The sequence below is a fragment of the Eurytemora carolleeae genome, unplaced genomic scaffold (assembly GCF_000591075.1).
Source record: "Eurytemora carolleeae unplaced genomic scaffold, Eaff_2.0 scaffold158, whole genome shotgun sequence".
Taxonomy (NCBI): Eukaryota; Metazoa; Arthropoda; class Copepoda; order Calanoida; family Temoridae; genus Eurytemora; species Eurytemora carolleeae.
This window is the reverse complement of record NW_019396117.1, coordinates 91,249-118,034: the sequence shown is the minus strand read 5'-3', so window position 1 is coordinate 118,034 and position 26,786 is coordinate 91,249. Positions and strand designations below refer to the sequence as shown.

The following is a 26,786-nucleotide window of genomic DNA, read 5'->3' as shown; positions in this document are numbered from 1 at the left end:
GATGGGTGAAAAGTAAAACTATTATGATTTATCAAAAGTTACGAAATGACTGCAACCCTCTGAGGGAACACACACACATGGGCAGCTTACAATATTTTCCAGGGGTGGGGGGGGGGGAAATTAAGTTAGAACGCTCGAAGCGCGCCAGTATTTTTTATCCCCCTCAGGCACTCAGAGGCGTACTCAGGGGAGGGGGCTATAATGGCTCCCCCTGGATCAATGAAATCTACGGTTTCAAGGTTTTTGATGGCCTAAATGGATGCTGAGCTCCCTCCCCTTCCTAGAAAGAAAGAAATATCAAGTCTCCCCTGAACATATTCATGATTTCGCCCCTAAATGCGCTCCTGACAAAGAAAACATTTATTTTCTAATTACTGTGCAAGATGTAAAAAAGTAAGTTTTTCCTCAGAAGTATGATTACTCATAAAATAATTTATACTTTATATGCAGATCCCAGAAATTTAAACATTTAAGCCAGTTAAAATTTACATTTATTAAGTAAAACATGGAGGTGTAGAGAACAGAGGTCTGGGGAAGGGGACTCAAAGAAATCATTTAAGGTAGCATAAACAAGATTTCAATTGACCGACAGGGTTACCCAAAAATGATAAGACTCTAATGACGACCTTAAAATTCTAATTTACAGCGATCTGTAGGTTATATTTGGTCTCTAAAATTATAGCCTGAAATTGAGAGTTACGAAACGATTTGACAAAATAATCCAAGGTTCAAAGTTGGAGGAAATAAAGACTGTATCCTTTGTATGTATCCCTTTACAACCGCGGAGAAATGAAACAGATCAGAGCTAACTGATTACACGCCACAAATTAGAATTGCCTTATCCCCATTGATCTTTGAAATCTTAGGTTGCAAAGATATGGAGATTAGAATATTAGAGTTTGTGGCAAGTGATTATTTCCCCTTTGCAATGCAACGCTCTGCTCACATATAATATAAGATACACATCGAATTGATCGGCATTTCTTCAAAACGTAAAACTCCACTATACCGTTTCTTTCGATTAAAACATTCTTTGCCACAAACTATGATTTTCTAATCCCTATATCTTATCCAACCAATGTCGTAGACCTTAGATGTTTCAAACTATGAATTGTGTTAGATAAAATAGTCCTAGTTTAAAATGTAAAAAGTTTGCAGCATCAGGTTGCAAAGATATAGGGCTCAGAAAATTTGAGTTTGTGGTAAAGACTCGATTCCTTTGTCTGAAACGAACCAAATCTATCGTTTAATATAAAAGATATTGACTCTTTGATCTAGCAGAATACATGTATTATGTAATCAGATCTTTAATGATACAAAAATCCTATTGCTTTCTCCAGGAGCTGATTACTCGCCTCAAATTCTTATTTTCTAGTCTCTTTATCTTTGCAATCTATTTAATCGTGCAAAACCTTCCATATTTAAGAATTTGACTATTTGATCTAGCAGAATTCATAGTTTGAAATATCAAAGGTCTACAACATCAGCATGATCTACTGAGATGAAAAGGTGAGTTATCAGTTTTTGTTGTGGTTTTAATAAATTGTGATCCAACTAAAGGGTTTTAGCAAATCCAAACATGAAAATGCGCACTAAGTAACGGAAGCAAAACTTTAAAAATCTCTAAATTCACCAGTAAATGTCAATATTTCACAGTTATAACACGCAATAAAGTTGAAAGTTGTAAAAATATTTATTTGAATATATTTTGTATTCATTTCACCAATAATATCACAATATTCACATAGATAGAGCGTTCAGGCGGGAAACTATAGACATCACATTGCAATTAGAATCTGTCTGGGTCCGCTCTACGCTCTTTTCTCTGATACTCCGTCGGACGGGTTTATCCGGACTTTTTGCAGATTTCTCAGGGCGCTGGACCTCCTTGGTCAGTAAGGGCTCAGATACTTTAATAGGTTCAGAAACTCTGTTAGGTTCGGAAACTCTGATAGGTTCAGAGACTCTGATAGGTTCGGTGACTTTAATAGGTTCAGAAACTCTGATAGGTTCCGTGACTTTGATAGGTTCAGAAACTCTAAAAGGTTGTGAAACTCTGATAGGTTCCGTCACTTTGATAGGTTCGGATATTTTAGTAGGTTCAGGAGTTTGGAAGGATTTGACGATTTTCCTAACATGAATATCCTCTAGACTGTCACCAGCTTGGGGTTCGGGCTTTTCCTCCTGCTCCTGACTCCGGGTGGGATGATTAACTGTTTGGCTAGGTTTCCAGGAAGAAGGAACAGTTTGCTCTGGTTTCTCCAAGGCCTGGAAAATCTTAACAGATTTTTCATCTTGTATTTTTGCAGCATGTGGTTTGTTGCCGAACTCAGGCTTAGCGCTCTGCAGCAGGTCGGAAGCAGACCTGGATCCGGTTCTTTCAGGTTTCACAGTTTCTATATTTGCTCCGGATAGGCTCCGGAACTGTCTCGGAGCAGGGACGGGTTTGATTGCTAACTTTGGTTTTGGCGGAATATTTAGAGGTTTATTGAGCTGAATCTCTTGAACTATGGAAACAGGACGGAAAGGTTTAGGACCAAGATGTAGGTTTTGGGAGCCGGAGAAACTCTTGGCACGTTCCTTTACGTTGATCAAGAGGTCAGATGTTTCGGGGACATCTTCTACATCTCCGTTCTGTTTCTTTATCTCACCAAGATTTCGGGCACTTTTAGACCTTTTGGAAAACGAATTTAAATCTTTTTCGTCTGTCTCCTCGGCTTTGGGTTCTCTTAAGCTTCGGATACTCTTTGATCGACGAGCAAACACGTTCTCCAGTTCATTTTCCCCCGGTTTAATTGCTTGACCAGGAGGAGAGGGAGGAGAGGAGACTGGTTTAAGGAAGAAATGCCTCGGAGCAGGAACAGGTTTGGGAGAAACTTGAGGCCTCTTGTTCTCAGGATTCACTGGTTCATTATTCTCCAATGTTTCTACAGAGAAAACGGAACTAGTTTCATGTTGGTTTGAATGAGTTTGCTCGGATAGTTTTTTGTTTTTCTCTCCGTGAGAATCTGGATCAGGTGATACAGATTTCTTAGTAGTTTCAGTGACAGCTGAACCTAGCTCTAGGTTGTCTAGAGTAGGCCTAACGCCCGGAGCTAACTTAATCGGTTCATTTTCAATATTTCGCGGATTACTTGCAGGAGTTGATTTTATTTCCTTGTGGTTAAAAATATTAGAAGTCATTGAATACTCTTTAATAGTATTGTCACAGTTCTCATTAGGTTTAAACGGGTCGCTGGGTTCATTAGATTCACAACCTTCTCTCAGGTCTGCACAAGGTTGAGACGACTCATCACAGAGACTCATTGATTCATTAACCTCAACCATCTCCGGGTTAGGAGATGTACTGACGGGGATATTCAGAGTTTCGTGGTTTAGCTCAGGAATGGAGATCTGAGTATCATTAGACTCAGAACCATCAATATTTTCAACACACTCCTTCGTATCATTAAATTGATCTGGCAAAGGACTGGTTGGATCATTACCAAGTTTATCTTTCTCAACTCCACCTTTGGTGAAGATAAATGAATCCTTTTCCTGTTTAGATTGCACCTCGTTAGGATAAAGATTTGATTTCTCCATATCTGTTTGGAACTCAGCGCTCCTTTTTACAATTTCGCGCCCCAGAGATTCTTCCCTTGATAAGAGATCAGGCCCGACTTGCATGTTAATATTATGGAGAGGGGGACTGGGCAGCAAGGTTTCTGTAACTGGATCAGATCTTGGAGAAAGTTTGTGTTCTTCCATAAGAATGGGTCTGTCAAGATAAGGTTGATCAAGTGGGTTGGATTCCTTCACGTCCGACTCACTTTGTTTTGGTTTAGAACTGGTGGGTGGGGAATCTGGTTTTCCTGGTATTTCACACTCTTCCGACACAATTTCCGGGGTTAACTGAAATCCAGTTGATCTCGACACCAAGTTCTCCGAAACCCAATTCGTTCTTGTTACAACTTGTCCGGACGGAGACGCTGGGATTATATCCGGGTACTCATACGACTGGATGGATAAATCTCTCATCTCAGAGTTTTCCCAATCCTGCTCATCCTCCATATCCAAGCTAGAGTACTGTAGAGACTCCTCTGAGTTTATATGAGTAGGTTCTTTCTGACTAGGGGTTAAAGAGTCTGCCTTGAAATTAGATTGGCAAGTGTCTGAAGATCTATAGAACACTGACGTCTTAGAATTGGTTTGGGACCAAGATTGAGTAGGTTGGGACAATTCACTGGGATCAATGATTGGGTTTGCTTGTCTTGCCGGAATGGAAGGTTCCGGATTAAATTGGTTTGCGGTTTGCAATGCTTCCTCCTCATTCGGAAGTATCGAAGATTTATTTCCTGCTGATTGAGGCACGGAGAAACCTGTGGATAAATTGTCTAGTTTTTTCCTTGAATCCACATCATTAATCAACCTGAACTTGTAAACTTCAGCTCCACCCTGAGGCTGAACATTGCAAGGTTCAGCTCCGGGTATTTCATCGAGTTGGTCAACGTTGGCGTGTGGGTTGTCCTGTTTTGGTCCAACCTTATAATTCTCCTGATCCTGGAGAAGGGCAGAATCTTTGTATCCGTCAAATATAACGTCGTAGTATGGATTGATATTGCTCGGGTTAGAATAGGATTTGGGACTCGTCCTATCTCCGGGTCCTGCTTGAAGCTGGGGATTAATTGAAGATCGTCTAGAGAAGTCGAACTCTTCCTGGTTTGGTATGAGAGCGCTGTTGGATACACGGGTTTGAACGAGAACATCTGGTTCCTCCAGTAGACTTGTAATTGTTTTCAGGCTCTCATTAGAGTGTGAGCTAGGCATTGGTTGATGATGATCTGCCAAACTATAAATTGATTTTTTCAAACCTTCATTAGCATAACTCCAGTTCTCAATAGAAGACTGGAACTTGAGTCTTGTATCGTTCTCTAGGACAGAACTCATACTCTTGTTCTTCTTCAGTATGATATCGTTGTTAGGAACGTGTTGGGTCGGTAGACTAGGGTATCCTGGTTCTCCGTACACGGAGTCAAGCTCACGGAAACTCTGAGATTTTGAGACGGATTTCTTTCGCTTGGAGTCATGGTTCATGTGCTTTTTATGCTCCGGGGGGCTGTGACAAGGTGGAGGGGGCGGAGCTCTAGCTTTATTTATAGGTTTGGACCTTACCGGAGATATTCTAGGTTGATCTGTTCCCATATCTTGACTAAAGGACGGATTTATCTTGAGCTCTGATACTGGAGATACGGCTAGTTGTGCTCCGGTCTGATTTATCTCCTGGTTTACTCCGTGAGGTTTGGTTCTGGGTGAATACTCCTCTTCCTGTCTATTGGTTGGGCTCGACTTCCCTTTACTCCGCTTTGACCCAAACAGCCTTGATAGGAATCCAACATCGGTCTCTGGTTTAGGTTTACTCTTCCTATCATCTTCATCCTGGTTCATGAATACAGAACTAGGAGGAGTTATTGCTCTGAAGCTTACATCCAGGCTTCGGGATTTATTCTTGGATTCTTGTATGTTTGCAGACCTTGGAGATGTTTGAACCTTCTCCTCGTGTAGAGATGGAATAGGAGGGAGTTGGGGGGCTCGCTGGGCTTTAGCAGGAGGACTCTGTCGTTGATCTTGAAGAGGTTCTTCTAGAGGTTCCTCTGCAACCTCCTGCATACGTCGAGGTCGACCGGCGTGGTTCCGTTTTGGCCTCACGGAGATTTTATGGCGAGCTGCGTTATGGCTCAAGCTTCCATCCCTGGGGGGAGATAAATCTCTCTCCAACCTGAACCAGAGATTAAACTTTATTATCTCTGGATAAAAACAAATCTAAGATTAAAAGTGTTTAAGATGCCCAATACTGGATTAGAATCCGCTCCGGGACTATTTATTACATTTGAAGAACGTATGTCGGAATTTAGAAAACTTATAGCTTTATATGTATATTGAATTTAAGGGATCTAATTACTCGCCTCAAACTCTGATTTTATCATCCTTAAATCTTTGCAATCTAATGATTATACCTAATTGACAATTACGATGATAACAGTAGCAGTATTTATAGCTTGAAATATCAAAGAGTAATTGTCTAGTTGTTTCCAAAGAAATAATGATTAGAAAATTCGAGTTTGAGGCGATTAATCAGTTTCTCTAAATCAATAAATAAAAAAAATTGAATCTTATTTCAGTGAAATTTTTATATAAAACAAATAAAGTTTATATTCTCTCCTATTGTCGAAACTGTCGAGGGAGAGCAAAGAATTGTCGCTGCAGGATGAATGATGTCGACTCCAGGCTTTGGGTCGACCCTCGTCGGAGAAATCCCCTAAAAGATTTTAAGATTTTAAAATTTTTTTATGAAACTATAGTGTACTTTATCATTCTTCCTCACTTCATCGTGAATTTCATAATTAACGTGCTATAGAGTAATCATCGTGCTATAAAGTTAAATTTGCTGCAACGTTATAACACGTGTAAAGTTTAGTTGGTTCCCGGATTTTCTCAAAAGATTTAGGATATTTCCAAGATAATTGTTTTCAATCGAAATAAAAATAAAATTAAAATAAACTTTATTTTTTTTTACTTCTGCTTAGTTTCAAAGCTTTGATCTAGAAATAGCCATTGAAATAAGTACACAAACGTTTCATAAAACTATACCTATAACACTATCATTTTGGCACGAAGTGTTATAAAGTTTTAGGACTTAAATTTTCTCTATATCTTGAAGGTTCTCACCTTTTCAGATTATATCTCGATAAAGAGAAAATTTCTGTCCAAAAACTTTATAACACTGCGAACCAAAATAGCAGTGTTTTGAATAGTTAATTTAAATCAATTTATTGTACTACTTGTATTCAGATTTATTTTGTGCGTCCTCTTGTGGCCCATAAAATCAGATTAGGACGCAGAGATTAAAAAAAAACGTGTTGTAAGAGTCTCTAAATTAAAACTCTGTATGTCCTATTTTCACACGACGAGTGTTTTACAAGTTTAATTTAGGACGCAAATGTTAAGGGGTATATAACCTTTAAACAAGGGTACATTGAGTCCCCTTTGCAAAAATCATGGTTTGTACTATCTAAGATTTAAATATTTAGTCATAAATTGTTCTTAACCTATTATTAACCGATTCAAAGTTCACTGTAACTTTTATAATAATTTAGTTTTAATAAGCATTTTATTAAATAATATTAAAAAGGTTATTCAGAACAAGGAAACCTTAGAAATCCCAGTACTAATAATTTTTTTTGTTATAAAAACCTAAATATAAGAAATATTAATTTTTTATAATTAGAATTAGAAGTTTAGGATTCAGAACATACAATCAAAGGATGAGAAGGGGAAGAAGGAAAGGAGGGGGGGGGGAGGGAGAGAGGGATAAGATAGAAGGAGAGGGAAGGAAAGGAAAGAAGGGTGGGAAGGAAAGAAAAGAAGGGATGGATGGATGAAGAGAGAGGAATGGAGTGGAGGGAGGAAGGAAGGAAGGGAGGGAGGGAGGGATGGATGGATGAAGAGAGAGGAATGGAGTGTAGAGAGGGAGGATGGAATAAAAATTAATGATTAGGAGGGTAGATCTACACCACAATATAACAGTTATCAATTTATTCTACCTAGCTCTCTCTCTCTATTAAACCAAATATGTTCATCATTTTCAAAATAGAAACTTCTCAGATTAAATCAAGAATTCAAATTTCCGAACAAAAATATTATAATTTGAAACTGAACCATCACTCCAAGGACACTATACAATGTTTTACGAAGAAACTAGAAGCCGGTTTTCATTTCAAATCTAAAGATCATTCTAAAACCTTTAAATTGAGCAAGAACATTTTATTTCTAAACACTCCTCGAGCCCTTATCATGTTTTAATCGCTCAAAAAATGCAGAGGACCTTGCATGGTTTTTAAACTAAGAACCGACAAAGAATGGGATTAAGAGATAAACAAGATACTTCTTATCTTCCCTGGATTTACTAACGATGCAGGGCAACATTTTGAAATCTGTCAAAAAAAAATGAATTATTTAATTATTATTTTGGTGGGGGGAACATCTTTAATTAAGAATAAATAGAAAAATTCAGATGTAACTGATTACTCTTCTCTTACTATAATTTTCTAATCCTTATGACTTTACAACCTGATGTCGAATAGACCTTTTGATATTTCAAACTAAGAATTCCGCTAGATCTAAGAGTCAAACTTTCAAATATGAAGGTTTACACCATCAGGCAGGGATAAGGAAATTAGAGTTCGATGCGAGTAATCAGTTTTTTAAAAATATAACTTTTCCTGATTTAAAGAGTAAGTCCACAAAAGGTTTTTTCTATATGTTAGTTCAAATAAAACCAAAAAATGGCAACGCTATAAAATATATTCGAATTAAATAAACTGACTGTATTGAATAAAATAAATATTTATTAAGATAAAAGATGAATGATTCGATCTTCCTGCATACACATTCAGACACAGATCAAACATTCAAATATAAATCATTTTAGGATTCATGATGATATCACGGCCCGACCATAATTTATACTTTACAGCCCAGAGCTATAACCTCCAGGCATTAAATACATGGCACAAAACAACTGCATGACTTGTGTCACTCGATTAGTGCAAACGTACGCCTTATGCATTTTTAAATCTCTAATTGACGCAAAAATGTGGTGACTAGAGTGTGTTGAGGGTTTGGCTTAGAATTGCATCACGTAGGTGTTAACTGTTAATTAGGAATCAATATATCAGAAGGAGAGGTTAGGACTAAGGAGTGGGTTATTGAGAGGAGGGGGAGGGGGGCGGGTTGAATTGAACCATGACGTTTCTGTAAATTCTTTTCCAGTTAAAATGAACAGGAGTGTATGATGTACAGTGTTAAGAGCAAAGGATGAAGTGTAAAGACGTAATCACGTCACCTTTATTGAGTCGTTGCTACACACTCATATTTTCTCATCTTTATATTTTTGCAACTTAATGGTGTAAACCTTTGATGTATTAAATTTTCAATAATAGATCTAGAAGAATTTATAGTTCGAAATATCAAAGATTTACGACTCTAGGTTACAAAGATATAAGAATTGAAAAATAGAGTATGAAGAGAGTAATTAGTTCCTGGGTTTAATTTTTTTCTGTACCTGGAGAGTTTTGAAGACTTTTAGGCAAACCCAGATCCTCATCATCTGTAAGATCTAAGGATCGTTTACTCAGAGTCCTTTCTTTCATCTGACGGTTTCGTAGCACGGCAGCTAGCTCACTCTGCAGTGCAATCGGCGGTCGGGGAACCGCCGTCGGTTGGCTGGGCATGTGAGTTGACGGGTGGCGGATGAAGGCGGAAGGAATGGCGGTTGAGCTGTAGGTTCGAGATGATACAAGGAGAGATGATCTTGTCTCTTCAGCCTGAAACAGAAATATTGTAAATAGGAAGACAACAAAATTATGCCCTCTCAAAATTTCCGTCTAATTCTATTTTTTGTTGAAATCTGTTTACATACAGGATGAGATTTTATAGACCGTAAACGTAATCGAGTTGAAGGTTGCGTTGTATTGCCTGTGTACAATAAACTTCCTTAAAAGGGGGTTTCCACAAATTCTGATCCTCTAATTCCTATTTCTTTGCAACCAAATGACGTAGACCAATGATATTTAAAACTATAGTTTCTTTCAGATCAAATAAGTCTGAAATATCAAAGGTTTACACACCAATGAGGTTGCAAAGATATGGAGATTTGAGTTTCTGGGGAAACAATTAGTTTCTTTCTTTTGGATAAAATTCTAATTCAAACTCTTGTATCTTAAGTCAAGAATCTTAAAAGAATTTTTCAAAAAGAAGAATTGTTGTAAAATAATATTTTTTGCTTAAACCGTATACTTCCCAATCCAAATTAAGGATATATAAACCATAATATCATGATGATATCTATAAAATATGTAAACTAACGAGCATGAAAAATATCATAAATTCGGGCACTAGATTAATTCAATTCTAAGACGGATGAGAATTTACGAGCGTGGTTCGGAGAATTTTCAATTTTCAAATCATTATAATCCATCTTAAAGTAAATTGGCTTATCATGCCGACTCAAAATCTATTTTTGTGTTTACGAGCAAACTAAAACATGAACTAACATACTTATATATTTTTAAATTTGGTGTTAATGAGAAAACTAGTACATGAACTAGACTACTCATATTACAGTGGAATCCATAAAACTGTGCAAAAGGAAGACGACATTTAAGAACTCTAATATGCAATTGATGTCGTTAAAAGCAAATACTTTTACCAGTAGCTTAAAAATAAACTTATTTGGTGAAATAGGTCAGAGGACACTGCACAACTGCGCAAATTCAAAATCTGATCTTGAGACTAACTATCATCTTCCTATTCCACAGTTTAATGTTCATTGGACAATTCAAAATCTGATCTTGAGTCTTACTATCGTATTCCTATTCCACAGTTCTATGTTCATTGGACAATCCAAAATCTGAACTTGAGTCTAGCTATCATCTTCCTATTCCACAGTTTAATGTTCATTGGACAATTCAAAATCTGATCTTGAGTCTTACTATCGTATTCCTATTCCACAGTTCTAAGTTCATTAGACAATTCAAAATCTGATCTTGAGTCAAACTATCGTATTCCTATTCCACAGTTTAATGTTCATTAGACAATTCAAAATCTGAACTTGAGTCTAGCTATCATCTTCCTATTCCACAGTTTAATGTTCATTGGACAATTCAAAATCTGAACTTGAGTCTAACTATCGTATTCCTATTCCACAGTTCTATGTTCATTGGACAATTCAAAATCTGAACTTGAGTCTAGCTATCATCTACCTATTCTACAGTTCTATGGTTCTTACGGAAATATATTAGGATTTTGCCAATTACTTCTATGAAAAAGAGCTGTTTACTTTCAACATTTGAAATCTTCAAATACAGGGCTTCAGAATGGTTTAATGGGTATAAAAGATTAAATGGCTGGGCCGACCGAAACTTTTGTGTTGAATACTCATAATCCCGATTGCTTGATTTCGATATTCACAGTGAGCACCTTTAATTTGAGAATCAATTCTTAATCTCTTCAACGATAACCATGCATGGATATCGAATAAAGATTAATCTGCTGATTAACAAAAGAACGAGATCAAGCATTGATCTCGATATCCAAAATACAAGAGCTCTCAGCTCCGGTAAAATTTTTAAGTTATAACCCCTCCCCCAGTATTTAAATTCATAAAATATAAAAAATATTTAATGGAACTTATTTTTTAATATAAAAATCTAAAATTTTTAAAATCCTAAACGTCATTTTGTGTGGCTTCAATATAAAGACAATAAGCTAAGTGTAACTTTGTAAGAGGATCAGGGTTTAAGATTAGGACGAGAACGAATACATATATATACAATATACATATATATATATATATATACATATATACAGGGNGGCCCCCCCTTAACCCCAAATATCCCATCTTCCTCTGGTAATTGAATCTGCAGTGAATGATAAATTGTCTGAACAGATAATGATTTGAAATTTGTAAATGACTTGAATTTCTAGACTCGGTACAGTGTCTAGATGCAATGCATTGCACATTAAGGAAGATTATATTCAAGCTTATAAAATACAATCCCCCCCCCCTTCCATGAGTTGTTTATACTTCTGGGTATTGTGGTACCTAGGGGGCCGAGCGCTGCGTCCACTCAGATTTGTATTGATGTGAAATGAAATGTGCAACTTGCAAGTATGAAATTTTGTTTTTTTTTCTGAGTCTAAAATGTGTGACTTCCCCCTTTCCCCCCACTCGCGTCGCCCCTAACCCCCTCCTTGGTGGAAGAGTGCACTTTGCTTTTATTTTTAAAGCAAATGCCCTAGTTATAAACATTTAAAATGTTTCCGTTATTGAGTTAATATTTAATAATGTAATTAAGTGTTAAACTTAGAATAGTATTTATTGCAATTTTCATGCGTTACATCTATTGATTCAATGAGTTACATCTATTGTTTTCATGAGTTACATCTATTACTCCGATGAATTACATCTATTGCTCCCATGAATTACATCTATTGCTTCCATGAATTACATCTATTGCTTCAATGAATTACATCTATTGCTTCCATGAGTTTAAATATTGTTTCCATAAATTACATCTATCGCTTCCAAGAGTTACATCTATTGTTTCCAAGAGTTACATCTATTGTTTCCAAGAGTTACATCTATTGCTCCCATGAATTACATCTATTGCTCCCATGAATTACATCTATTGCTTCCATGAATCACATCTATTGCTTCAATGAGTTACATCTATTGCTTCCATGAATAACATCTATTGCTTCCATGAATTACATCTATTACTCCGATGAATTACATCTATTGCTTTCATGAGTTACATCTATTGCTTCCAAGAATTACATCTATTGCTTCCATGAGTTACATCTATTGCTTCAATGAGTTACATCTATTGCTTCCATGAATTACATCTATTGCTTCCATGAATTACATCTATTGCTTCCATGAGTTACATTTATTGCTGCAATGAATTACATCTATTGCTTCCATGAGTTACATCTATTGCTTCCATGAGTTACATTTATTGCTGCAATGAATTACATCTATTGCTTCAATGAGTTACATCTATTGTTTTCATGAATTACATCTATTGCTTCCATGAGTTACATCTATTGTTTTCATGAATTACATCTATTGCTTCCATTAAAAGCCTTTAAAAGATAAAACTAGATTTTTGTTGATAAAAATTTCAAAGTTTTTCAGAACAAATTCAATATAATTTGAAACGTAATTTGTTTTAACTTAACCTTTTAGGAAGACTGTGACTGATTAATGAGAAAGTAAAAAGTTCTAAGAAATCATTTTAAAAGTTTATGTTTACTTACGCAGAAATAAAAAAATTTGCTGACATTTTGAATTCTGATATTTTGCAAGATTTCATCTCTGCAAAATAAAAATGTATTGCTTAAACATTAGTAATATGTCAGCGTATGCAGGCAAAAACTATGTTTTATTGATTTGGTATAATTTAGGCCAGAAGACGTGTGCATATATGATTATTTACCATGGTAAGGAGGAACATTACATTATATCTTTTTATTAAATCTTTAAGACTTAAGATATTTTATTGTTTTGATATTCAAAACGTATGCTTAAGAAGTTGTACATTGGTGCAATATACAAAGATGAATAATTAGCAAAGCATTTAAATCTTTGAGTAAAGGAATTGAGTCTTGGCCACAATCTCTGATTTTCTAATCCCAATATCTTTACAATCCAAAGTCGCAGACCTTAGATATTTCAAACTATGAATAATGTTGAATTAGATCATTTAAGTTTGAAACTACGAAAGTTTACACCATCAGGTTAAAAAGGTATAGGGATTAGAAAATTCTAATTTGTGACAAAAACTCAATTCCTTTATCCGAATTTAAAACATGTAACATGCCAATCAAAATTTTCTTTATCTTATGAAAGAAAGATTTTGAAAAATCCTGCAAAACCACATTTTTTAGATAAGTTATTAATTATCCATTATCAATTATTATTAAACACTAAAAGGGTGTTTAACCCCCCACCCCCTTTATAAACACACACGTGTTGATTACTTAAACTGAAGTTTAGTGTAAAAGCAATGATGTTAAAGATTTAAATCTCTTGAGAGAACATAATTATAGATTTGAAAGCACGAAATTTCAAAATTTTGTCTAAAATAATAAAAATCTGTTTTCTCTGGCCGCACTATTAAGTTTTGCTTGGGGGAGCTTAAATGTAGCGTTTACAGTAAACTTTTCATGATCGAGCTGGGAGAGTGAAGTAAGGGAAACAGGGGGGAAGTAGGGGATACAGGGGGAAGTAGGGGAAACAGGTTGGAAGTAGGGGATACGGGGGGAAGTTGGAAACAGGGGAGAAGTAAGGGAAACAGGGGAGAAGAAAGGATACAGGGAACAAGGAAAGGGTACATGGGACATGAAAAGGATACAGGGTACAAGCGAATGATACAGGGGACAAGAGAAGGATACAGGGGACAGGGAATGATACAGGGAACAAGGGAAGGATACAGGGGCAAGGTAAGAATACTATGGACAAGGGAAGGATACAGGGGACAAGGGAAGGATGCAGGGGACAAGGGAATGAAACAGGGGACAAGGGAAAGATACATGGGACAAGAGAAGGATACGGGGGATAAAGGAAGGATACGGGGGACAAGGGAAGAATACATGGAACATGGATTGGATACAGGGTACAAGCGAATGATACAGGGGACAAGAGAAGGATACAGGGGACAGGGAATGATACAGGGAACAAGGGAAGGATGCAGGGAACAAGAGAAGGATACAGGGGCAAGGTAAGAATACTATGGACAAGGGAAGGATACAGGGGACAAGGGAAGGATGCAGGGGACAAGGGAGGTAAGAATACTATGGACAAGGGAAGGATACAGGGGACAAGGGAATGAAACAGGGGACAAGGAGGGATACAGGGGACAAGGGAAAGATACATGGGACAAGAGAAGGATACGGGGGATAAAGGAAGGATACGGGGGACAAGGAAAGAATGCATGGGACATGGATTGGATATAGGGTACAAGCGAATGATACAGGGGACAAGAGAAGGATACAGGGGACAAGGAATGATACAGGGAACAAGGGAAGGATACAGGGAACAAGGGAAGAATTTGGGGAACAAGGGAAGGATACAGAGGCAATGTAAGAATACTATGGACAAGCGAATGATACAGGGAACAAGAGAAGGATACAGGGGACAAGGAATGATACAGGGAACAAGGGAAGGATACAGGGAACAAGGGAATGATATAAGGACAATGGAAAGGATACAGGGGACAAGGGAGATTAAGGAGTAGAATCAAGTAATGATGAACAACTATCAAAAAGAATAAAAACATTTTAGTGCTCTAGATAGGGGTTATAATATTTATAAGACACGAGATGAGAATAAAAAATGATGGATTGAGGATAAAAAGAATACTCCAGATGCATTTTATGGCTATAAGCGCTGCTGAAACCTGATAAGATTGCTTCCTAATGTTCCTATCTTTAATACAGCTTACTCAGGGTACCTTTATAGACTGGTTAATTTATAACCATAGTCCTAACAGGGTACCTTTATGACCTGGTTAATTTATAAACTTAGTCTAACAGGGTACCTTTATGGACTGGTTAATTTATAACCTTAGTCCTAACAGGGTACCTTTATGGACTGGTTAATTTATAACCTTAGTCCTAACAGGGTACCTTTATAGACTGGTTAATTTATAAACTTAGTCCTAACAGGGTATCTTTATGGACTGGTTAATTTATAACCTTAGTCCTAACAGGGTACCTTTATGGACTGGTTAATTTATAACCTTAGTCCTAACAGGGTGCCTTTATGGGCTGGTTAATTTATAAACTTAGTCCTAACAGGGTACCTTTATGGACTTGTTAATTTATAAACTTAGTCCTAACAGGGTACCTTTATGGACTTGTTAATTTATAAACTTAGTCCTAACAGGGTACCTTTATGGACTGGTTAATTTATAAACTTAGTCCTAACAGGGTACCTTTATGGACTTGTTAATTTATAAACTTAGTCCTAACAGGGTACCTTTATGGACTGGTTAATTTATAAACTTAGTCCTAACAGGGTACCTTTATGGACTGGTTAATTTATAACCTTAGTCCTAACAGAGTAACTTTATACACTTAATAACCTTAAAACCTTACTCTGGGTACCCTTTTACAATTTTTAATCTTTAAAACTTATTTGGGGGGAACCTTTGCACTTACTTCATAAAGCTTACTCTTGTATACCTTTACAACCTTACTCTTTAAACACCGACTTACCTCCAAAACTTACTCAAGGTTAACTATAAACACTTACTAAGAGTAAGCATTTACTTTAAAAGCGCCTCTGTATTTTCAGTGAAAATCTAAGTTTTTAAAATATTTAAATAAATCTATCCGAATTGACTCGAGGAAGTGATATTTGATCCCTCCTATAGCCTAGCTTTATATTATGAATAGGGTGAATTCTTTCCGGGTTGAATTCTCCGATCCCTTTCCAAGCATATAAACTAACCCATGTTTAATGCTTTAACGGGTGGTTTGCATGCCTTGAATTCAAACTAAATATGATATTACACAATTGTAAAAACTGTTCTTTTTGTCATTTCTTCTCAAATCGTTGTTTTATAAGCTTGAATATTATTTGATACAAATGATTAGAAAGACCCTTTCACATTTCTTCATGTTTTATCTCTTTCTTTTTTCTCTCCACCCCCTGCCCTATCTTATCTGCATTTCTTTCTCTTCCTCTCTTTTCCCCGTTCCCCTGTTTTTCTTTTATTTTTCTTCTTATCTATTCTAAAAGAAAAGAAACTATATAAAAAGAGCATGTATGAGCGGAGGAGGGAAAAAAGGTGAGAATGGAAAAGGAAAAAATCCAGTGGAAGAGGAGCAATGAGAAGAGAAGGGGCAAAATTAGAGAAAAGGAGAAAAGTAAGGAAAGAGAAGGAAAGAGAAGGAACAATGCAGAAGAGGAAAAGAAATGAGAAAAGAAGGGAAAGAGGAGGAAAAAACCAGAAAACTGTTAAAGTTACCCGTACATTCTCCACCTGTTTTCATATTAAATATCCCCCCTCTCACCTTTCTCTACACTTCCTTGAGGGAAAAACTTGGAAATAAATATCCGACCTTTACTATCTGGACAACAGAAGGATGAATGAAACGTATCCTCGGATGAATGAAACGTCTCTCAGGATGAATGAAACGTATCCCTGGGTGAATGCAACGTATCCCTGGATGAATGCAACGTATCCTTGGATGAATTAAACGTATCCCTGGGTAAATGCAACGTATCCTTGGATGAATGAAACGTATCCCTGGGTGAATGAAACGTCTCTCAGGATGACTAAAACGTCTCTCAGAATGAATGAAGCGTATCTCTGGATGAATGAAACTTTTCCACGGATGAATGAAACGTCTCTCAGGATGAATGAAACGTATCCCTGGGTGAATACAACGTATCCCTGGATGAATGCAACGTATCCTTGGATGAATTAAACGTATCCCTGGGTGAATGCAACGTATCCTTGGATGAATGAAACGTATCCCTGGATGAATGAAACGTATCCCTGGGTGAATGCAACGTATCCTTGGATGTATAAAATGTATCCCTGGGTGAATAAAACGTATCACTGGGTGAATAAAACGTATCCCTGGGTGAATGCAACGTATTCTTGGAAGTATAAAACGTATCCCTGGGTGAATTAAACGTATCACTGGGTGAATAAAACGTATCACTGAATGAATGAAACGTATCCCTGGGTGAATGAAACGTATCCCTGGATGAATGAAACGTATCCTTGGATGAATGCAACGTATCCCTGAATGAATGCAACGTATCCCTGGATGAATGAAACGTATCCCAGGATGAATGAAACGTATCCCTGGATGAATGCAATGTATCCTGATTGATGAGTTTCATTTGTTCTAGCTGAGTAAATTCATCCTTCTTGATCAAACCGTTCATTCTTGCTTTAATATCACTCTCTCAACTTTCATAATAAAAACAAAGGTCTGGCCAGAACTGGTCTTGACAAAGAACCACATTTTTCAATAGATTTATTTACATTCGGTTGAAATGTATAGTTTATAACACTGATAAACGAAGTTTGGAAACTGACATAAACCCAAGGACGATTTCTAGAGATAAAAAAAACCAACAAGGCGATCTTAAATTCGTCGCTTGATTCCCAGGTTTAGACATTACTTGTACGATTTTGTAACCTCACATCTTGTTTTTTATTTCATTTTACACACAAGATAATGAAATAAACTATTTTTAAAAGTTTTATAAGAGGAATTCAAAACATTTCGATCTTCTCAATAACACTTCAATAAGATGACTCAAAACGTTTAAGATTTTAATATAATGCTAAATATACTTTAAATATTAATTTAAATTTTACGCAAAGTAAGGTATGAAATCAGAGTACAAATATTCATTGCACAATTTCTAATTAGAAATGATTAACGATGGTTAATGATACATAGAACATATTACTTGTTCAACGCTCTGATAATGTGTAATTTCTTTTTAAACATGAAACCATATGTTTTTCATTTCATTGTTTTCGTGTTTAAGAAAGGTTTTCCTGCCAAAAAATGAATTAAATAATATTTTTTTCTTTAAAATAGTTCTGAACCAACCGGTAAAATATTTCTTCCTCCATCATGAAACAACTTTAAATAAATTCCTAAGATTTTCTTATTTTTCATGGTGAATTTTTAGAATTCCATGGGGTCATGTGAGGTCCATTTGAAAAAATTTGGAACTGATCGGTTCAGCCGTATTGACATTTATTGGCCATATGTAGCTGTGTGACCGGCGTTGCCCATAGTCTCGCTGTTTCCCCGGCCAAGGTTTTAAGTTGTGAATTTTAAGATAACGACACGGCAACCCCCGGGGTATCCATGGTTCCCTAAAAAAACATTCAATTTGGTCCAGCCGTTTGGCCAGCATTAGCGAATGTATCTTTTTATATGATCAAAAAGCTTTATCATAAAGATCTAGAATTAACCATATAATAACAATTTCTTTGTTTAAATTAATTTTTAAAATGTCTGCTTTGGTAACTGGATTTAATGGTTGTGTGTGGTTCGGAGAAACCTCATGATTTAACCATATAGTTAGAGGGGATCTAATTGCAGGCTGTGTTGCACTTCGCATAATTCCACGGATTTGACCATATGTTTATACAGAATTTTAGAAATTTTTCTTCACAGTTTATTAACACGTCTCAGACTTGATCATGATCAAGGTGCTAATGCAAGGAAAGTTAATTGCAGTTGCGTATACTCTGCGCATATATTGAAACCAGTTCTCTCTGGGCGGAATTTGTAAACAAGAATAGATGCACCAGTGTTCGTTTAGTATCCGAGGAGGTTAAAAGCATTAAATTTTGATAATTTTGATAATTCACATAATTGTTTTCTCTGACCAGAATATTTCATTGATTTTTTATGTGAAAGATGGATCCCATGTCAGGCTTCCACATCCGACTTGTGTTTACTTTACTGCCCAGAGACAGTACACTGCAGTACAAAAGATGTATACACCTCTGAAATAACTTTCCTTGCATTAAAACCTTGATCATGATAGTGCTATTATGGACCCATTTTAATTCTTCTGTATGTGACAAAAAATGAGTTTCTTCCTTATTATATTTTGATGGTTCACAGACATTTTGGTTACGTTATTTGCGGATACTGTACACATTTTTAATTATTTGCGGATACTGTACACATTTTTAATTATTTGCGGATACTGTACACATTTTTAATTATTTGCTGTAGATTTTATATATCTACTAATATGAGATATATGACTCATGAATATTTTTGTACGAACTTGAATGTTTTGTCTATGTTTTGACCTTTTACTCCGCACTTTTAGATAAAATATTAAACATTGCTAACACTTCAATATCTATCTATCTATCATTCTATCTATCTATCTATCTATCATAATAGTTTAAAACATTAAGTTTTTACCACAGGATGTTAGATTGTAACTTTCTAGTATTGGAAGTTTATTCATTTATTTTAATTAAATGTTTAAATAAAATAAATAACATATATAGAATATTATTTATTTCTTTAATATTTTTAAAGAAATTACTTAAATCGCTGAAAAAAAGGGATTTTAATAAATGCTTTACAAAATTTTAATTTACTTGGTGTCTGGCAAGGAGAATTGAATACAAGGAGGGGGCAATAGGGTTTCCGTACACTTTGCTGTGACGTATTTGGGCTGCTGGAGAACTAGTTTTTGCCTAACAACAATAATAAAGGCAACCGATCTAATGTAAACAAACATGAGTTAGTATACGGTGAATTTTCATCTAACGCAGAGATGCACCAATGTCTGTTTATCATTTGTGTTATTGTTTACAATCTTTATTATTGTTGTTACGCAAAAACTAGTTCTCCAGCAGCCCAAAAATGTCACAGCAAAGTGTACGGAAACCCTATTGCCCCCTCCTTGTTTTGAATTCTCCTTGGTGTCTGGGATGTACAATGTACATTGTACACATAAATATATTGTGTATGTACACTGTACACTTAATGAACAATGCATGTACAGTGACAGCAGGACTGATAAGATACAGAATGACCATACCTGAAATAAAAATAATCTTAATGTCACAATAAAATAATAAAATCAAGATTAACTCACTAATTACAGTAATTATCTTAATTATAATGGTATTTAGATAACGGGATCAATTAATCAAAATTCAATGAGCACGCATTTATTCAATAATTCATTCATCCTCACTTTCTTTCTTTCTTTCTTTCTTTCTTTCTAGTATAAGTGTATGAATAGCCTTATAAAAGGGAAAAGGTATTAATAGGTGGATTTTTATCTTTAGTCTACTTTATAAAAATCAAATTCGCCCAGACAGTCGATAACAAATGGTGAAATTGAACGGTCAGTGTGAAAATGGGAACATTGTCTAACTTTAGTCTTATCTAACGTTAGTCATGTCTACTGTTAGTCATGTCTAACGATAGTCATGTCTAACGTTAGTCATGTCTAACGTTAGTCATGTCTAACGTTAGTCATGTCTAACGTTAGTCATGTCTAACGTTAGTCATGTCTAACGTTAGTCATGTCTACTGTTAGTCATGTCTACTGTTAGTCATGTCTACTGTTAGTCATGTCTAACGTTAGTCATGTCTAATGTTAGTCATGCCTAACGTTGGTCATGTCTAACGTTACTCATGTCTAACGTTAGTCATGTCTAACGTTAGTCTTGTCTAACATTAGTCTTGTCTAACAGTAGCCTTGCCTACGTTTGTCTACTTCGAAATGAAAGAGTTAAATGTTGAAGGTTTAGTAACAAACTCTATTTTAACGACCTAAACATTAAAGCGCCTTAAATGTTAAAAAACAAAACATTTAATTCTGAAAACTGACAAAAAAAAACGAAACATTTGTCGTTCAACAAAAGAAGTTGAACAGAAGTTGACTTTTAAAAGTAGAATTGTTTTTAATTAGAAGTTTTTCTCGAAATTTTATAAAATTCAAATTTGTTGTTTTACTCCTTTTAATCTAGCTTTGTTCCCAAATGACTAGATTTGTTCTTAAATATAAGTTAGAGATTTGTTCAGAAATGAGTTAGAGATTTGTTTATAAATGAGCAAGAGATTTGTTCAGAAATGAGTTAGAGATTTGTTTATAAATGAGCAAGAGATTTGTTTATAAATGAGCAAGAGATTTGTTTATAAATGTGCTAGAGATTTGTTTATAAATGTGCACTTTTTGGACGTTGGAAAAAACAAACTAATGCTATTTGTATAGGTGAATCTGTTTCAACCAGTCATGATGTATTTTTACCCATCTGGAAGCAATCGAAAATTTGATAAATATTGAGTTTTCAGATGTTTCATGGCCAAGCACTGGCTCATTTATAACTTAATTTTTACAAAATTGTTTGTATATTATAGTTTTATTTTGATATTTTATATTTTGAATTTTGGTTTTTCTCAGATTATATATTCCATATGAAGTATGAGACACGTAAAACCTAGGATGATCATTTTAGGTACTTTTAAACTGAAGGTGGTATCAACTGTTTGAGAAGAAGTTTCTCTGCCTGAGTCTTTTGATCCTAAACTTACTAGTTTCTTAATTCAGATTAGAGCTAGGATGTATATGTATAGTATTCACCCGTCTACAAGCCGATGATGAAAATTATTTCTAGGGCTGACTACGAAAGTAGATCTAAAATCAATTGAAATGAGCTAGAGATTTGTTCAGAAATGAGCTAGAAATTTGTTCAGAAATGAGAAGAGATTTGTTCAGAAATGAGCAAGAGATTTGTTCAGAAATGAGCAAGAGATTTGTTCAGACATGTGCTAGAAATTTGTTCAGAAATGTGCTAGAAATTTGTTCAGAAATGTGCTAGAAATTTGTTCATAAATGAGCAAGAGATTTGTTCATAAACGAGCTAGAGATTTGTTCAGAAATGAGCTACAGATTTGTTCAAAAATGAGCTAGGGATTTGTTCAGAAATGAGCAAGAGATCTGTTCAGAAATGAGCAAAAGATTTGTTTATAAATGAGCTAGAGATTTGTTCAGAAATGAGCAAGAGATTTGTTCAGAAATGTGCTAGAGATTTGTTCATAAAAGAGCTAGAGATTTGTTCATACATGTGATAGAAATTTGTTCATAAAAGAGCTAGAGATTTGTTCAGAAATGAGCTAGAAATTTGTTCAGAAATGAGCAAGAGATTTGTTCATAAATGTGCTAGAAATTTGTTCAGAAATAAGCTCAAAATTTGTTCAAAAATGAGTTACAGTTCTGTAAACAAAAAGATTTAGCGAGGTTTTTCAAAAATTTCATGATTTCTCATCATTTTTTCTGCCGAAATATTTTTATGTGTAATATTCGATGACTGCAATTATCAGAGGTTTTGCATAAAAACCATCAAATATAAATATGACCTTCGGCTTATTGCATAAAAATTAAACAAAATTAGGTTTTTTTTAACTAAAATGAGACAATGGGTTTAAAACAAAAGACAGGAAGAAATACAGTCATGACTTATTAAGTTATCCATATAATTATCTATCTATCTATCTATATATCTCTATATATCTATCTATTTGTTTATCTCTATACTTTATCTATATATATATCTATTTATACCTAATTATGCCTTATATCTTTCTATCTCGCATTATAAAGGTCTATATGCATAAAGTCTTTAAAGAGAGTGTTCACCTATTTAAAAACAACACTTAATCAACCAGTTTTGGGAATTTTGAATTAAGCCAATCGTACCGCTTATACATGTTATAAATTATTCAGAAGGAGAAGGTCAAGTTTATGAAATACATAGATTGTACGACTTTGTGATATTGTGTCTCCTGTCGTTTTTCCTTTACATACAAGATATTCGGTTATACCTTAGAAATTCAAAACAATTTTGTTTTCATAATACTTCTGTAATAAGAGGAGTCATGATTGAAAACAATAAAAGATTTCGCTCTTGCCTGAAATTTACTTTAGCTTGACGTTGATGTGATTAATTTCTGTCTAAAGATACATAGTGATATCACCAGAAAACCTGGGTTTCTTGTGAACTTATCAGATTTTAGCTTGACGATGATGTGATTATTTCTGTCTAAAGATACAAAGCGATATCACCAGAAAACCTGGGTTTCTTGTGAACTTATCAGATTTTAGCTTGACGATGATGTGATTATTTCTGTCTAAAGATACATAGCGATATCACCAGAAAACCTGGGTTTCTTGTGAACTTATCAGATTTTGAAAATATTTGGCACACATTAGACTAATATGATAACACAAGGTTATTGTCTACAATCAAACATTTTTTTCACGATAAAACATTCAATCTTATTGAAAATTCAAGAAAAGGATTTGCGTTTTTGCCACAGCTTAAACTTAGATTAATTAATCTACAGGGTGTCCCAATAAACATGGGAATTCAGTAACGAATTCGATATCGTCTTTTTAGATAATTCTTAGATTTAGTATAGTCATACCTACTGAGAAAGCTGTGATCCGTAAGATTTTCGTCTGCTATGTTTACAATTTGTTTGTTTATGTTTTGACTGCATACGGTTGTACTTAGTAAAACAAGAAAATTACAGAATACAAACAGAGTAAACTTTTCCGTCTTCAGCGTTCATCTTGCGGAGACATTATAGACATATCTTTACAGCCATTTACCGTTTTCATAAATAAACTCTATCAGACATAATAATATTATGGCTTTTGAAATCAGGTATTACAATGCTAATTCATAACGAAGACGATATCCAATTCGTCACTGATTTCCCATGTTTATTGGGACACCCTGTAACAGAATTCATAGTTTGAAATATAAAAGGTCTACAAAATCGGGTTGTTAACATATAGGCGGGAAAACTTAGAGTTTGTGGCAAAAAGTCATTTCCTCAGCAAGAAAACAAATTTTTCCTGTTTTGAAATAGTTTTAATCACTCTCTTACCCTAACTTAGTGACAACTTAATGAGGTAAGAATTTGTAAATCATAATTCCAAAAATGGGATTTTATTCAAGAATGGGGAGCAATCCCTTTAAAGGAAGCAAAACAAGGCAAATTGAATGTTGAATCTACCCTAGTTTAGCAAGAACTTGGCATCAACACTATACACCCGTAAATATTCAAACCAAATAAACACACGTTTAAACAAAAAAATAAATATTTATTTTTTTAAATAACTAAACAACAAACTAACTCAGTAGTCAGTTCTTTTTCAAGGGCTTTTTATAGAAATTCTAAATTTAGCCCTGTAGCTCAACAATTAAAAAAAGGTTATTTTTTGATTTAATCTTATATACTGCATCCCAAAATGAAATTTTAAATTCTTAATTAAGAGTTGTGTAAAGTCAAAAAGTTTTCTGCTAGATGTTTTTGAGGGGATCATAAAGTTGGGCAGGTGGGGGGGTCAACACCTCCCCCCTCCCCCCTCCCCAACCTACCAGGATAGGGTTAAATATCCTGCGGCTAAGATGTATATCCAAAGTAAATATTGTATAAACAGGAAGTGTAAGAAGATACTTCATTGACAGGCTTCAAACCCTCACAAATATAAAGATACTAGGAGACATCAAATTCCATTTCAATTTAAAATCAAATCTTGAAAGTTTTCTCCTTCTTCTTTTTGTAAATGGCTAATGTAAAAAAAAATTAGTTACAAGATTGAAAAGTATACATGTAATTCCGTATCTTGATATGGAGTGAATTTGGACAATTTCGTAATTACTTTCCTGTAAAGTAAGTCTATATCTTTTATTGGAGGACCACTTACAAATACGTCTTTAACTGAATTTGTAAATTAAGTCACCAGTCCCTTTAACTGAATTTGTAAATTAAGTCACCAGTCCCTTTAACTGAATTTGTAAATTAAGTCACCAGTCCCTTTAACTGAATTTGTGCAAACCCTGTGCAATGTTTAATGCTCTGCTAACCTTGTATTTCCTAATTAGAAAACTCAGGAGTAAAAACTTTAATAAAAACATGGCGGAAAACTAGAGATGGGCTCCTCCGTTATTTTACGTTTTTCCCCCCTTTTCAGAGTCTTTACAAGAACCTGAGATACATATTTATGATAAAGCAAAACGGAAACTTTTTATATACAGTTGTAATCTCTGTTTATTTTGTTTTATTTTGTCCGATCATAACTCAGGAACCTCTGAACTGATTTTCCTCTAATTTCAATTGGGGAACATGGGAAACCCACGGGAACTTTCTTGGTCTTGAGATTCTAAGTTGAGTGGGTCCACTTTTATAGGAGAAAAATAGCTCAAATTTTAATTTACGATCATACGATCAATTGTAATTTACGATTCATTTTTAAATGTGTAAGGTTTACGACATTGGGTTGTAAACATATAGGGTTTTGAAAATCAGAGTTTGTGGCAAAAACTCAATTCCCTTTCCTCTGATCATCATGCATTATAATATTTTTTTGGGTTATCATCTTAGAGTAACTTTTTAGCACAATGTGATAAAAAACTGAAATAAAATAAAATGTAGAAAAATGATGAAAAGTTAAAAAAAAACCTTGAATATTCGAAAACGCATTGAAAAAGATGCCAATCCCTACATAAAACTCGGGAGTAACCTTTAGAAAACTACAAGTAATGACAGAAGAAGGATGTGTGTCTTCCATACAGAAACCTTAAGGGTGCGAAGAAAAAGCTTATGAAGTAAATTCAAAACTATGAAAAATAGACACCTAATTATTACAATTTTTCTTATTTATTAATGATAGATTACATGAAATATTATGGTGAAGCTTATTATTAATATGAACAGAAACGTGTTTAACATAAGTAAATATTTTTTATTATACTTTCCAAAGGATGATTTTTTTTGGAGACGACTTTACAACTCCTTATAAAACTTTCTTCAAATAAACATCACAGGTTGGAGGAGTTGCAGTTAAAGACGGCTCTAGGATTAAAGAATTCCTGAGCCCCTGAATTTTACGACTTGTTTCTCCGTATATAGTTTAAGGGCATGTTTCTCCGTACATAGTTTAAGACTGGGTTCTCCGAACCCACAGGTTCAGTTTCTCTTCTAACCCAAGGTTTATGTGTGTTACTTCTAAGAAACTGTAATCTTTAGACCATGTCTACCGTACGTTCTAAATAAAACTTTTTTTGAGAAAATTCTGATTCAAAAATTATTTAAAAAACTCGTGATGCAAAAATAGCACAAATTAAGGATTAAAAAAAAAACTCCGTCTGCAAAATAACACTTTAAACCTTCAAACTATAAAAGAAGAAAGGTTAAAGGTCGCAAAGCAAAATAATAATTTCCTGTGAATATTTTGAAAAATAACTAATTCTCTGGCAAAGGACGGATAGGACGAACCATAACAAAGAGGCGTATTCAGCCACACCCAAAAATACGCAGACGTAGCGGCGTAAAATTACAGACACTCAAAATAAATCATGATTATCAGAACCCGCGCTCAATATAGGTATTTAAACACCGATTAGAAGGAGTGTGCACTGTGCACTCAATTTTAATTCTGGATTAGCAGTGTCTACAATTTATACGCATAGCTTTGAATTTAACAATTAGCATTAAGTTTTTCATTAAAAATTCTAAACCCTCTTTTGTCTTAACGACAAGCTGGTTTACAAGTCTACTACCCCATCTCCCTTTTGTTCTAACAACAAGCTGGTTTACAAGTCTACTACCCCATCTCCCTTTTGTTCTAACAACAAGCTGGTTTG

General features: G+C 34.9%; 1 protein-coding gene across 1 annotated transcript in view; it reads right to left on the bottom strand.

Annotated features, from left to right (window-relative positions):
* Positions 1-1,674: 1,674 nt before the first annotated feature.
* The window catches only part of LOC111695452 (uncharacterized), a 32,191-nt gene continuing 7,079 nt past the window's right edge, over positions 1,675-26,786 (bottom strand). Inside the window, exons 2-4 of the mRNA XM_023464784.1 lie at positions 9,101-9,362; positions 6,199-6,295; positions 1,675-5,755 (exon numbers count right to left, since the gene is read on the bottom strand). Of these exons, the coding sequence (XP_023320552.1) occupies positions 1,741-5,755; positions 6,199-6,295; positions 9,101-9,362 (4,374 nt within the window). The 3' untranslated portion in view covers positions 1,675-1,740. The remainder of the gene's footprint in view (positions 5,756-6,198; positions 6,296-9,100; positions 9,363-26,786) is intronic.